Raw genomic sequence first — 14952 nt, 5'->3', positions numbered from 1 at the left:
AACACATTTGGTCAGTGATGTCAAAGCACTTGTTAACATATGGGAAAACCAAATGTACATTCAACTATAGAAAAACAAGAACTTCTTAATTTTATGCAACTTTGATTTGGTGGGGATGGAACTGGAAAAGGTTAATTATTGACCAGTGAGTTTCAGGTCAGTGGTAGGAAGCTTTTGAAGATGATTCCCAGAGATAGGATTTATGTACCATTGGAAAACTGGGACCTAATTAGGAACAGTCAGCATGGCTCTTTATAGGGCAGGTAATGTTAACATAACTTGATTGAGTGTCTTGACGAGACGACAAGGGTGTTGATGAACGTAGAGCTGTGGATATTGTCTACATGGATTTTAAAAGGCATTTCACAAGGTCCCTTGTGGTAGTCAGATCCAGTAGATCAAGGTACATGGGATCCAGGATGTCTTGGTCACTTGGATTCAAAATTGGCTTACACATAGAGGCAGGGAGAGGTGGACCAGTGGTGTTCTGTACTGCCCTCAAATTTTCATAGTTATATATAAATCACTTGGATGAAAATGTTCAAAATTCAAAATTCAAAAAAATTTATTATTGAAGTACGTATACATCACCATATAATACCTTGAGATTCATTTTCTTGCAGGTATTTACAGGAAAATAAAGAAATACAATTGAAGTTCTGAAAAACTATACATAATAAAGACTGACAAAAATGTACAAATAATAAATAAAAAAGGTAAATAAATAACTCCAAGTACATGAGTTGTAAAGTCCTTGAAAGTGAGATTCTAGGTTGTGGATTCAAGTCAGTGAAGTGTGTGAACTAATACATACAGGTTCAGGACCCTGAAGGTTGTAGTATGATAACTGTGGGTTGGAACTTTTACAGACAACACAAAGATTGGTGGAGTTGTGGACAGTGGAGAGGATTCTCAAAGGATACAGCAGGATAGAGATTAGTTACAGATATATTTCCTCATTCTGTACTGATGCTGCCTGAACATGAGCATTTCCTGCATTCTCTACTTTATTGCTGGACCTCAAAGGTGTTCCCTATCATTAAGGATGTTTTGCAGATTTCCTTTATTCACATTCTGTATAAGTGTAGAAAGTTGGCTTTCCTGTGAAGTCTCTTAGCTTCATATCAAATATAATTGGAATTCTGGTGTGAACAAACAGGACAGAACCACTTGGCATGTTCAAATCCGCCAATTAAAATGCATTTTTACAAATAGTCATGTTTTATTTGATCTGTGACCCTTTATTTTAATTGGACAATGCTCATCGGCATGCTCCTGTTTATGTAGACACAAAGCGCACAGGAAAAGAGGAGCATTTAATCTCATCTGTAAAGTTTCTGTCTCTCTCTGAATTGTACCTGCAGGTGAGTGAGGCTGAGGTCAACGGGCAGTTTGAGTCAGTTTGCGAGTCTGTTTTCGGAGAGATTGAATCCCAGGCTGTGGATGCGTTGGACCTTCCTGGCTGTTTCCGCACACGCAGTCACAGTTACCTGCGAGCCATTCAAGCTGGCTACTCACAGGATGACGACTGTATCCCATCACTATCATCAGCCATGATGGCTTCCTCCATCAGATCCACCACAGGTGACTCAGCTGAATTTTCACTTTTGTTGTTCCTGATTCCTTGCTTTATAATAGACATAACCTTTACAGAAGGTGCCAAAAGCAGGGCCACACCTCAGTCAAGAGCCAGATATGAAGGTTCCTTGCCATAGTGAGAATTTAAAAGGACCAGATGAGGATGTTTGCCTTCTTGATGTGCCCATTGTGTTGAAGTTGCTTTACGTGTGTTTGTCAGGATCTCGGAGGGATGATACACTGAAGAGATAGATTGATCTTACAGTAGGTTAGAAGGCTCTGTGTTTAAGGAATGACTTTATCTACACCCCAAAGATCAGTGACCTCACGAACCCTTGGACCACTGGTCTGAATGCCAAACCCCTCTGTAGGCATATGACAACTGAGACTGCCCACTAACCATCCTTTTACTCAATTAACTGATAACCCATACTTCCAGAATTCCCTGTTTATCCCCTTATACCTTCCCACCTCCCAAATCCAAAACCATCTCAGGATTGCTTTTGCTAATTCCTCCCCTTCTTTGCTAATTCTGCCACTTCGTTGATTGGTTCATAAAATCATTGTCTGGGTTGTTTACATACAGTAAGTATGCAAGGCTATTCCAATTTGTTGTTGTGTGAAGCCTCAGTACTCGTAGTTACCAGTGATTTGTATCTAACTAAAAGGCTGCCTGTAATATTGGTGGACAGAATATCGCAAGGGTTTAACATACATTAGGATCAAAGACTTACAATCCTTTATTCCCTCTGAGATGCCACCAAACACATGAAAGCACTTTCAACACAATGGGCACATCCTGAAGCAAAATATACTTCTCTGGTCTCTTTAAATTGACCTGTGATAATCTGAGACTTTTAATTTGTGTTCTCAACAGCTTACAGAAGCTTCCAAAAAGCAATTTGCTGTGGTGACAATCTGACTCATGCACCAAGATAATTAAATGTACAATTGTGTTTACGAGTTTACAATTCAGACTGAAGGCTTTGGTTCAGCACGTGTAGCGTAATAAGTTGTGATTAATTAGTTGAGACGATCGTGCAGGCAGCAGATGAGAAGCTGAAGTCTCTTCCACCCTTTACTTTTCCCCACTGCTTCCCCTTCTGGTGGACGAAACCTAATCTCTCCCTCTTAATGTGTTGGCATCAGAGTATTGCAAATTGAATCAGAATTGTTTTTTTTATCACTGATATAAGTGGTGTAATTTGTTGTTTTTGTGGCAGCAATACATATTTTTAGAAATTATAATAAGAAATAGTGCAAAAAGAGAGCAACAATTTGCGAGGTAGTGTTCATGGTCTGTTCGAGAATCTGATGATGGGGGGTAGGAAGCTGTTCCTAAAGCACTGACTGTGTGTCTTCAGGTTCCTGTACCTTCCTTCTGATTCCCCCTTTTTGAGGCATCACCTTTTGAAGATGTCCTCAATGGAGGGGAGGCTACTGCCCAGGATGGAGCCGGCTGAGTTTACAACTTCCTGCAGGATTTTTTCCGATCCTGTGCAGTGGCCCCTCCATACCAGACAGTGATGCAACCTGTTAAAATGCACTCCACAGAATACCTGTAGAAACTTGTTAGTCTTCGTTAACATACCAAATCTGAAATACTGGAATTGGAGCAATTCAGAGTGTACCTGATAGAGACTGAGGAACAAAATTAATGGGGTAGTTGTTGCTCTGCAGACTCGTAGATTTAATTGCTTGTGGGGAAAATAAAAATTAGCATGATGTCTGATAGTAGCTCCGACACACTGAATTCTTGCAGGTTAGCTCTGTGCACAGCCCCTCGAGGCATCTGAGTTGTTACATCAGATACAAATATGTTAATTGCTTAGTTGAAGCCTCGTTAGCATATATTTTCTAGCTTAATTTGTTGTCCGTAGATTTCCCAGGTGAGAACACAGCTGAATCAATCTCATACAACATATGGTATATTCACTGCTCACTCTTCCTTCTGGCAAAAGCTTTGCCCTCAGTCCTTGCAGTGAGAGGTTATGTTTTGTGGATTGCTTCAAGACTTTGGAAGTGTCACCTACACAAAGGAGATTTGCCGTCTGAACGTGCGATTCACAAGATCAGACAGATCTTGCATTCGGTTGAACATCTAACTGTGCACAGTTCTGGCAGCCCCATTACAGAAGGGATGTGAAGGCTTTGGAGAGGGTACAGAAGGGGTTCACCAAGATGCTGCCTGACAAACTTGGGTTGTTTTTTTTTGGAGCACCAGACACTGAGGGAAAACCAGAAAGAGGGTTTGTTAGATTATGGGAGGTATAGAGACATAATACATAATAAATACAGTCAGTATCTTTTTTCCCAGGGTAGAAATATCAAATGCAGGAGTCAAATTTAAGGTGAGAGTTGGAAGTATAAAAAAGATACGTGGAACAAGTTTTTTTACTCAGAGAATTAAATTTAATTTGGCCTTGTGGGCTGAAGGACATGTTCTTGTGCGATATTGTTCTGTGTTCCATCCAGTGAGGACCGTGACTGACCCAGAGAAGGAGGAACAACAGAGGGATGCAGCTCTCTCTGAAGACCGTGGCACTCTGTGATTACAGACTGAGCAGAAACTTCTCCAACATGGCTGACTCTGAGTGCTTCACTCACAGAAGATTGTAGCTAACAATCTTCAAGATTGTTATCTACAGAAGAAGGGTGCCAGCAGCCTTCTGGTAGCTGTCCCCTGTCAAACTCACCACCCAATCTTTCAGATCCTTCCTGGGCTTCACAGGAGGCAGTTGCTGAACATTGAACTCAATGGTCAACCAGTGAACCATCATTCAATGAACAACTGGATACATATTCCCACAGTTAGTTTGTGTGTTGCTGCCTAACCTTTATGTGTCCTGTCTCCCTGTCACATTGCCCTGTAAATTTGACAGTCTCCAATCTGAATCATCTCTGCATCCATGTGTTCAAAGTGATTATTCTGTTTCTGTACTCTTCAGGGTGTGCCACTGGGGACACTCCAGAAATTACCCCTTTTGAGGAACTCCTTTTTAAATTTATTTCTTATCTCACAGTGCCTTGCCTGTAGGAGCAGGTCCCTCTTTCTGTCCTTGTGATCAGTGAAAAACCACACATGACCACGTAAAGCTTCACATTTCAGTATGCTGCTCAGTAAATTTTTTGAGATCCTTGACTCGATATCTCTGCAGATATAAAGGTTTGATTAAAATTGCAACGTTGATCTTTGAGTATAAAATATGTTCAGAATTGCTGTTATTGGAATGGGATTGCTTTGAGAGCTGTTCAGAAACTTACTGATTGCCTGAGAGAAAAAAGTTTGTTAAATCAATACTACCTAATGAAATTTCAATGTGAAACACTCATAAGATGCAGTCAATGGCACATAGTACGTATTAACAATATTTCTAATTGTTATTCTCACTAATTTAATTTGTAACAGCCAAGAATTTGTACCAGAGGATTAAAACTAGAGTTGAGTCATAGTTTGATACTAATATATTTCTATAGACTATTGTTCCTGTCAAAAGTCTATGTAGAGTGGGTTGTTATCTACACAAGTACCGTACATACTGTATGTGCACAGCTATAATTAAAAACTTACCTGCAACATGTTCAATGCATAGCATCAGAGGCATAATATTCAAAAGATAAGTATAAATTGAACATAAATTATACAAGAAAAAACACTATTAGGACGAAAACCAAGTCCACTGTAGTGCAAAGTATTCTTAGTGTTGCCATACTGAGGTGGTGATTAGGGTTGTGCCAGTTGCTTCAAGAACCAAACAGCTGAAGGACAGTAACTGTTCCTGAACCTGGTGATGTGGGACTTCAGGCTTCTGTACCTTCTGCCTGATGGTAGCAGTGAGAATATGGCATGGTCTGGATGATGAGCATTTTTGATGATGGATGTTGCCTTTTCGAGGCAACACCTCCTGTAGATACCACTGACAGTGGGGAGGTACGTGCCCGTAATGTATTGGACTGAGCCCACTACACTCTGAAGCTATGTGTGTCCCTGTGCATTTGAATTGCCGTACAAGACCATGAAGCAGCCAGTCAGGACACTTTCAAAGTATATCTGTCAAAGTTCAGCAACACGAAGAACCTCTTTAACCTCCTGAGAAGGTAAAGACAGTGGTGTGCCTCTCTGATAATTGCCTCTCTGTGCTGGGCTCAGGACAGGTCATCCAACATATGAACACCCAGGAATTAAAGATGCTGACTCTCCCCACTGCTGAACCCCAACTTGCCAATTCATTCATTTCTTTACAAGTGTCATTGCCAAAAATCATCTTTAAGAATATCTTACAGCAGGAACTTCCCTTTACCCAGGTTCCCTTTACCTAATAATAAAATTGTAAAGTGAGACATTATTTTTAACAGAAGAGATTCTGCAGATGCTGGAAATCCAGAGCAATGCTCAGAAAATGCTGAAGGAACTCGGCAGGTCAGGCAGCATCTATGGAGGGAATAAACAGTCAATGTTTCAGGCTTAGGTCCTTCATCAGGGCTGGAAAGCAAGGAGGCAGAAGCCAGAAGTTCCTCCAGAATTTTGCATGTGAGACATTATTTGTTGGGCTATAATTAATTCTAAAAGTATAAATGTAAGTCACTATAGCCCCTTGATATGTCATCTGACTCCAATAATCAGGCACATTTTCACATTTAGCTCACATCCCTGCAGTACCTTCTTTGCAACAGTTATAACCAGTGCTTTCTTCTCTACCTCCTAAAGAGAGTTTGTGGTTTGGAGCATCGGATCTGACATGAGAACATTAACCAGCAAAACTAACATCAAGTTTCATGTGGGTTGGTTAGGTCAAGAGACGGAGGCAAAAATTGGTACAGCATTTTAGAAACAGAATCTCATGGGTTGCTATGCTTCAAAACCAAATATTGACCAAGATATAAGCCTATGGTCACTATTAATTCAAAAGTTTCTGTGGAAGCAATCTTTTATTCTCAGCAACGCTTGTTTATTTTCCCAATTTTAGAAATATGAGCTTGCACAATTGTTTCTAACACATTGACTTCCTGCAGTTTTGTGTGCTGATATCTGATTCCCCCATTTTTTAAAAAAATATATAATTCTTTTTCCCATTTATTCAGCATTCCCCCTGTACGGCATGCAACATTACTCGCCAAGAAATCGGGAGCTCAGCGCGTGGGGAGTTTCAGGCATGGCAACTCGTCCTAATACTCCGCAGCATATTGGTACACCAGCACTAAGCATTTGCTCAGTGATTTGTTCTCTCTCTGTCTCCGTCTCTGTTCAGTGGTGCTGTGGTCTCTGCTTGTCCCTGGGTGTCAGTAATGTGATTCTGTGTTTGCCTCGTTAGGCAGAAATTCTGGGTTTGAACTGTTCTCTGGCTGGACCGCTCATGGATCAGAAAGAAATTTAGGGAACCAGGGAATTTAGAAGAATGGGGGAGAGGGGATCTCACTGAAACCCACTGACTGTTCAAACGCCTAGATAATGGAGGAGTGTAGGACCAGAGGGCACAGCCTCAGAAAAGAAGGATGCCCTTTTAGACAGAGATAAGGCAGAGTTTATTTAGCCAGAAGGTGGTTAATCTATGGAATTCATTGCCACAGGTAGTTGTGAAAGTCAACTCATTGGGTATATTTAAAGTGGAAGTTAATAGGTTCTTGATTAGTAAAGGTTTCAAAGGTTACAGGGAGAAGACAGGAGAATGGGGTTTAGAGGCGGGGAAATGAGCCACGATTGAATAGTGGAGTGGATTAGATGTATTGAACAGTCTAGTTTTGTTTTGTGCTCTATGGTCTTAGTAGCATTAACAGCTGGAGAGGGAGTGTGACAGGAAGAGGTCGAGTGAGAGATTGAACTCTACAAACAAGAGGTAATCTCTATCACAATCAGAAACAATATACATATTAGCAATAGTTTTTGAGATTTTAGTTCTAACAATTTGTGTATTCTTGTTGACCTTTCATATTCACAAGTTTTTACATGAATTCAGCTACTTCAAATTCATGTTCTCTTCATTCCTACTGCATTTTATAGCTCTGGGCAGAAACTTATTACATAAAGTATAAGTACCATTGGGTCCTTTGTTGTTTATCACTGCAGGGATTGGTGCTGGGTCCTTTGTTGTTTGTCATCTATATCAATGGTCTGGATGATAATGTGGTCAACTGGATCAGCATATTTGTGGATGACACCAAAAATGGGATGTAGTGGAGAGTGAGGAAGGCTATCATAGCTTGCAGAGGGATTTGCATCCGTTGGGAAAATGGGCTGAAAAATGCCTGATGGAACTTAATACAGACAAGTGTGAGGTTTTGCATTTTGGTAGGACCAACTAGGGAAGGTCTTACACAGTGAATGGTAGCGCTCTGAGGAATGTGATAGAACAAAGGAATCTGGGAATACGTACATAATTCATTGAAAGTGGCATAGATTGGGTTGTAAAGAAGGCTTTTGGCATATTGTCCATAAATCAATGTATTGTGTACAGAAGATGGGATGTTATGTTAAAGTTGTATAAGACATTGGTGAAGCCTCATTTGGAGTATTGTGTGCAGTTTTGGTTCCAACCTACAGGAGAGATGTAAACAAGGTTGAAAGAATGCAGAGAAAATTTACAAGGATGTTGCCAGGTCTGGAGGCCCTGAGTTGTAAGGAAAGATTGAATAGGTTGCGACTGTATTCTTTAGAACATAGAAGATTGAGAGCAAATTTGACAGAGGTATACAAAATTATGAGGGGCATAATACAAACAGGTGTTTTCCATTGAGTTTGGTTGGGATGAGAAGCAGAGGTCATGACTTAAAGGTGAAAGATGAGAAGCTTAAGGGGAACATGAGTCAAAACTTTACTCAGAGGGTCATGAGAGTGCTCAAGTGGTCTACACAAGCTCAATTTCATTGTTTAAGAGACGTTTGGATAGGCACATGAATAGTGGGGATATAGAGGGCTATGATCCCAGTGCAGGTCATAGGGGATAGGGAGCTTAAATGTTTTTTGGCATGGACTAGATGGGCCAAAGGGCGTATTTCTGTGCTGTACTCTATGATTCTGTGATTCTGAAATTTATTACAAAGTAATTTTGTTAAGTGTTTACAAGAACAAAGAAGGACAAAGGAAAAAGCAGTCATGGTTATCTCATACTCAGACTAGAGATAACAACATTCCATTGATGATAGATAGATATACTTTATTAATCTCGAGGGAAATTTGGTTTCGTTATATCCCATAAAACAGCTAGATTCAAGCAGTGTGGCATCTTTTGCAGAAAAACTGAGAAGCTTCTAGAAAAATATGGAAGCAACTACTGTTTCACTGCAATTGCTGGAAGATTCACTGAGCAATTACATGTATGTAGGTGATTGTATAAAAATATAGACAAGTATAGGGAAGTTACACTACAAGGAAAATAACCATTCCATTCTCTAATCCAACAGATTCTTGTTTCAAAAGTCAGTTAATATGAAACCTGTTCCTACCAACTAGTCTGATGGTATTAAAAATAAGATGAAAGTTAGTGCCACTGTTCCAAGAATCACCTCTTTTAATAGTGATCAGTAAGGCACAGAGAATCTGTATTTACTGACAAGTAACTTTTATTGTTTCAACTAAAAAGCACGTGGGTTCACACTCTATCTACCTGCATGCACCCTACTAGAACCCCTGACACTCCATGAACAGTCACTGAAGGGAAAAGGTATTACCCGGGAAAGGAGTCTATGCCAGCCAGGCATTCCTCGTGGTCCCAATCTCCACGTGTCCGTGGGGTCCTCCTTATCCGCGATGTTGCTCTCTGGCTGCTGGAGAGTTATCACCCCTGGTATTTGGAGCTCCAGAGTCTTATAGTGTTTCTCATCAATAGAACTGTTGGATCTCCATCCCATTGGCTCAAGGTCACCTAACCTACCTGGGTCAGCTTCTTACTGGTCATTGTACAGGGCTGCAACCAAAATTGTTTCATGATTCTGCCCACCCCAGCCCTGTGCATTTGTGTCTTTCAACTCTGACTGGTCCAAACCAGTTAAAAGAGGGAACCCAGACAGAGTCCAACAGATTACAGATTGCTTCTTTGGCATTTTACATAATAAGTAGCTACTCCTCCGAGAATGGCCTCGGATTTAGTAGGGAAGTTCCTTGTGTCCACATTCAGTTGCTCTGATTAGATTATCCAAGAGCAAGAAACTGTTCAGTGTCCACAAAATGGGGGGAAACAAAAACTGGTTTGCCTGCTTACCCGTGTCCTTGATTCATCAAATCCACTAATTGCATATCATCGTTTCTTCTGGCCAGCAGTCACCAACCGCTCACAACAATTATGGAGGTGACAATAAGTTGTACAGAAACACAGGAGAATATTCTAGATGCTGGAATGTTGGCACAGGGGTGGGAAATAAGGTCAAAGTACATGCAATGTAGAACACTGAACAGTACTACACGGGAGCAAGCCCTTCAACTCACAATATTGTGGCGAAATAATTAAGGTAATGATGCCTAATTATACAAATCCCTTCTGCCAGCACATGATCACTCCTTTCTCTGCATATTCATGTTCCGATCAAAAAGCCTGTTAAACATCTCTAATGTGTCTGACTCTACCAACATTACTGTCACTGCCTTCCAGGCAGCCACTACTCTCTGTGCACAAATATTTCCCTGCACTTCTAGTTTGAACTTTCCCCTCTCTCATTAAATGCATGCCCTCCAGTAGTAGACATTTCTATCCTGGCAAATGGGTACCGGTTGTCCACCCTATCTGTGGCCCTCATGGAGAGAGTTACATGCTCATGTTACTCCCCATGAACATGAAAATTGTCTGTTAAAATTAAAGACATTTTAACATTTCAGTCAAACAATTTTGCTCGGGAGAGATAAAATGGGATTTTTCAGTCATTGCTTTCAAAGCACAGGTGGCTTATTCCAATAAAGACAATTGCCCTTAAGCAGCAACACAAAGCTGCTTTCCCATGAGAGCTTAACAAAAAGTTGAAAAACAGAAAAAATGTTTGCATCAGCTTTTTAGCTTTTCTTGTCTTGTTACATATGTTAGAGGCAGTATCTCAGCTTGTCATGGGAGATACTGCTCTAGGAAATCTCAGTGCAAGTAGTTCTGCAGTGATGCATTTCAAAGTTCAAAGTAAATTTATTATCAAAGTACATGCTGTATATGTCATCATATACAACACTGAGATTAATTTTCGTGTGGGCATTCTCAATAAATCGATAAGAACAAATAAATAATAACCATACTAGAATTAATGAAAGACCTCACCAACTTGGAATTCAATTATTGTTCAAAAGCCAACAGACTGCAAGTGCAAAAAAGAAGAAATAATAATAATAATAATAATAAACAAATAAGCAATAAATATTAAGAACATGAGGTGAATCCTTGAAAGTGAGTCCGTAGGTTGCGGGAACATTTCAGTGATGGGGCAAGTAAGGTTGAGTGAAGTTATCCCTATTGGTTCAAGAACCTGATGGTTGAGGGGTAATAACACTTCCTGAACCTAGTTGTGTGAGCCCTGAGGCTTTCTTCATGATGGCAGCATTGAGAAGTGAGCATGTCCTGGGTGGGCGAGGGGGTCCCTGATAATGGGTACTGCCTTCCTGCGACAATGCTTCATATAGATATGTTCAGTGGTGTGGAGGGCTTCACCTTGATGTACTGGGCCTTTTCTACTTTATTTTGTAGAATTTTTCATTCAAGAGCACTGGTGTTTCCAAACCAGGCTGTGATGCAACCAGTCAATATACAGTATTCTCCATAACCCACCAACAAAAGTTCGTCACAGTTTTAGATGTCGTGCTGAATCTTCGCAAATTCCTAAGGAAGTAGAGGCACTGCCATTCTTCCTTCGTAATTGCACTTCCTGTGCTGGGGCCAGGACAGGTCCTCCGAAATAATAACACCGAGGAATTTAAAGTTGATACCCTCATAGTGTAAATAGGATATCGATGAATTAGACGCAGCCGGGGAGGGGAGGCTGCTTTGTCTGATAGACTTGGCTGTGTCCACAACTCTGCAACTTGCATTCATGGGCCGAGCAGTTGCCTATCTGTGTGATGCATGCAGATAGGAAACTTTCAGTCTGTAAGAATCAAGTCAAGTCAAGTCCAGTCACTTTTTATTGTCATTTTGACTATAATTGCTGGTACAGTACACAGTAAAAACAAGACGATGTTTTTCAGGACCATAGTGCTACATGAAACAATACAAAAACTACACTGAACTACGTAAAACAACACAAAAACTACACTGGACTACAGACCTACCCAGGACTGCATAAAGTACACAGAACAGTGTAGGCATTACAATAAATGATAAACAAGACAATAGGCACAGCGGAGGGCAGTAGGTTGGTAGTCTGATGGCTTGAGGGAAAAACTATTACATAAATAAACAGCTGTACTCCCGCCGAGTGTTTCGTTGGAGTCGGATGTACTGCAATTTAATGTCCATTGGAGAGCAGAATGGACGGGACAGCTGGCCGGCTAGGGCTTGCTTTTTTCCTGGCACAGACTCCTGCCCCCTCGCCTTGCTTCCACTTCCTCGCACACCGCTTACGACGTCCCCATCTCCGGCCACTGGCATCTGGCGACTCCTAGGACTGCAGGCCCGATTCCTTCAGCAAGTGGACATTGGAGGGCAGAATGGACGGGAGAACCGGCAAGAATCATTAGGGACATACCAAAATTCCTTAGCCTTCTGAGGAAGGAAAGATGCTGGTGCACATTTTTAACTGTACTGTCCACATGTTTGGACCAGTACAAGGTGATGTTTCACCTGGGAGCCTGAGAAGGTGAGGGATATGTTGGGTAGACTGGGATAAGTGAAGACAGTCATGACAACAGCATGGACATGGTGGGCCAAAGAGTCTGTTTCTGTGCTGTGTGACTACATGGACCCAATGGAGAATGGAACTTCAGGAGGAGTAGATAGATTGGAGACTCAAGGCTCTGGCCTGATGCTGGCCTACTTTTGTTGGCTGACATTTGTGGTTATATTCAGTATACTGTCACAGTGACCTCCCCTGCCAACCAATGGTAATTGTGCCTGTGTCTATAACACCTCACAGCCCGGAATGGTGCTGGACACATCTACCATCCTGTCTGTCCTCAGACTACTCCATTGCCAGGGTAAGGCCAGACACAGAACAAAAGGAACATCACCTCTTATTCCTCTGGGGTAGTCTACAATACAATGGCATGATCACTGAATTCTCCAATTTCCAGTAAATGCTCCCTCTCCTAACTTCTCAGTTCCTCCTACACACACCCCAAACCCCACATCCTGGTTCTTTCCTTTCCCACCCCACTCCATCTGCTCATCACTCACATACCCTCCTACTGGGACACTCCACCCACTGTTCCCAACTGTTCTCCCCAACTCCCTTAATCGATTCCATGCTCCACCCTTCTCTCCTATCAGATCCAACTATCATCTGTCATCTCCTCCCATCACATCATAGCCTCTAATATCACTGTTCCCACACTCTCCTTTCCATGTACCCAACAACCCCACCATCTGGATCCATTTATCACTGGCAAGCTTCTGTCACTATGTCACTCTTCTTACTCCCCCTCCTCAATCTGCCTAGCTCCCCCTTATGCCTCGATTCAGCCATCACCTAAGATCATAAGACATAGAAGCAAAATTAAGCCAATCGAACCATCGAGTCTGTTTCATCGTTCCATCATGGCTGATTTATTATCCCTCACAATCTCATTTTCCTGCCTACTTGTCGTAACCTTTAGCACCCTGACTAACCAAGAACCCATCAATCTCTGTTTTAAATATACTCAATGACTTGAACTCCACAGCCATCTGTGGCAATGAATTCCTCAGATTCACCACACTCTGGCTCAAGAAATCCCTTCTCAACTTTGTTCGAAATGGACTTCCCTCTTTTCAGTTGCTGTGCCCTCTGGTCCTAGACTCAACCACTATAGGAAACATCCTTGACACATCCACTCTATCTAGACCTTTCAATATTCGACAGATTTCAATGAGATTCCCCCTCCTTCTTCTAAGCTCCAGTGTGAGCAGGCCCAGAGCCATCCAACTCTCTTCATATGTTACTTTTCATTCACAGAATCACCATTGTGAACTTCCTCTGGACTCTCCCACCCCTCCAATGCCAGCAAATTATTTCTCACATAAGGGGCCAAACCTCCTCACAATACTCGAAGTGCAGTCTGACCAATGCCTTATAAAGCCTCAGTGTTACATCCTTGCCCTTATATTCTTGTCCTCTTGAAATGCTAACATTGCATTTGCCTTCCTTACCACCAACTCAACCTGCAAGTTAAAGTGTCCTGCATAAGTCCATTTGCACCTCTGATATTTGAATTTTTTCCCCCATTAGAAAATAGTCTACACCTTTATTCCTTCTATCAAAGTGCATGACCATTCACTTCCCTATACTAAACACACAATACTCTGCAGATGCTAGGGTTGAAGCAACACTCACAACATGCTGGAGGAACTCAGCAGGTCGGGCAGCATCCGCCTCCTTCTACTACCCATTGTGCTTTCCCCTATTCCTTCTTCACCTTTCCTGCCTATCCCCTCCCTGCTTCCCCTCCCCCACCCCTTTATCTTTCCGCTTGCTGGTTTTTCACCTGGCACCTACCAGCTTTCTCCTTCCCACCCTCCCCCCACCTTCTTTATAGGGCCTCTGCCCCTTCCCCCTACAGTCCTGATGAAGGGTTCCAGCCCGAAACGTTGACTGATCATTTCCACGGATGCTGCCCGACCTGCTGAGTTCCTCCAGCGTGTTGTGAGACTTCCCTATATTTTCTTCCATCTACCACTTCTTTTCCCATTCTCCCAATCTTTCCAAGTCCTTCCAGCTCCGCTTCCTCAACACTACCTGCCCCTCCACTTATCTATGTATTGTCAGCAAACTTGGCCGCAAAGCCATCAATTCCGTCATTCAAATCTTTGACATACAACATAAAAAGAAGCGGTTCCCATACCAACCCCTGCAGAACACCACTAGTCACTGACAACTAGTCAGAATGGGCCGCCTTTATTCCCACTCTTTGCCTCCTTCCAACAGCCAATCTTCTATCCATGCTCGTATCTTTCCTGTTATACAATGGGCTCTTATCTTGTTAAGCAGCCTCACATGCGGCACCTTCTCAAGGGCCTTCTGAAAATTCAAGTAAACAGCATCCACCGAGTCTCCTTTGTCTTTCCTGCCTGTTATCTCTTCAAAGAACTCCACCAGATTAGTCAGGCACGATTTCCCCTTCAGGAAACCACGCTGACTTTGGCTTTCATTATAATGTGCTTTCAAATATCCCAAAACCTCATCCTTAATAATGCACTCCAGCATCTTCCCAACCACTAAAATCAGCCTAACTGGTCTATAATTTCCTTTCTTCTGTCTCCCTCCCTTCTTAAAGAG

General features: G+C 42.0%; 1 protein-coding gene across 1 annotated transcript in view; it reads left to right on the top strand.

Moving 5' to 3' along the window:
- Positions 1-14952, top strand: part of dlgap2a (discs, large (Drosophila) homolog-associated protein 2a) — a 118105-nt gene that overhangs the window by 38119 nt on the left and 65034 nt on the right. Inside the window, exons 4-5 of the mRNA XM_072278305.1 lie at positions 1365-1584; positions 4619-4621. Of these exons, the coding sequence (XP_072134406.1) occupies positions 1365-1584; positions 4619-4621 (223 nt within the window). The remainder of the gene's footprint in view (positions 1-1364; positions 1585-4618; positions 4622-14952) is intronic.

This window comes from Mobula birostris, chromosome 2 (assembly GCF_030028105.1).
Source record: "Mobula birostris isolate sMobBir1 chromosome 2, sMobBir1.hap1, whole genome shotgun sequence".
NCBI classification, from domain to species: Eukaryota; Metazoa; Chordata; class Chondrichthyes; order Myliobatiformes; family Myliobatidae; genus Mobula; species Mobula birostris.
This window is presented reverse-complemented; position numbering and strand designations above follow the sequence as displayed.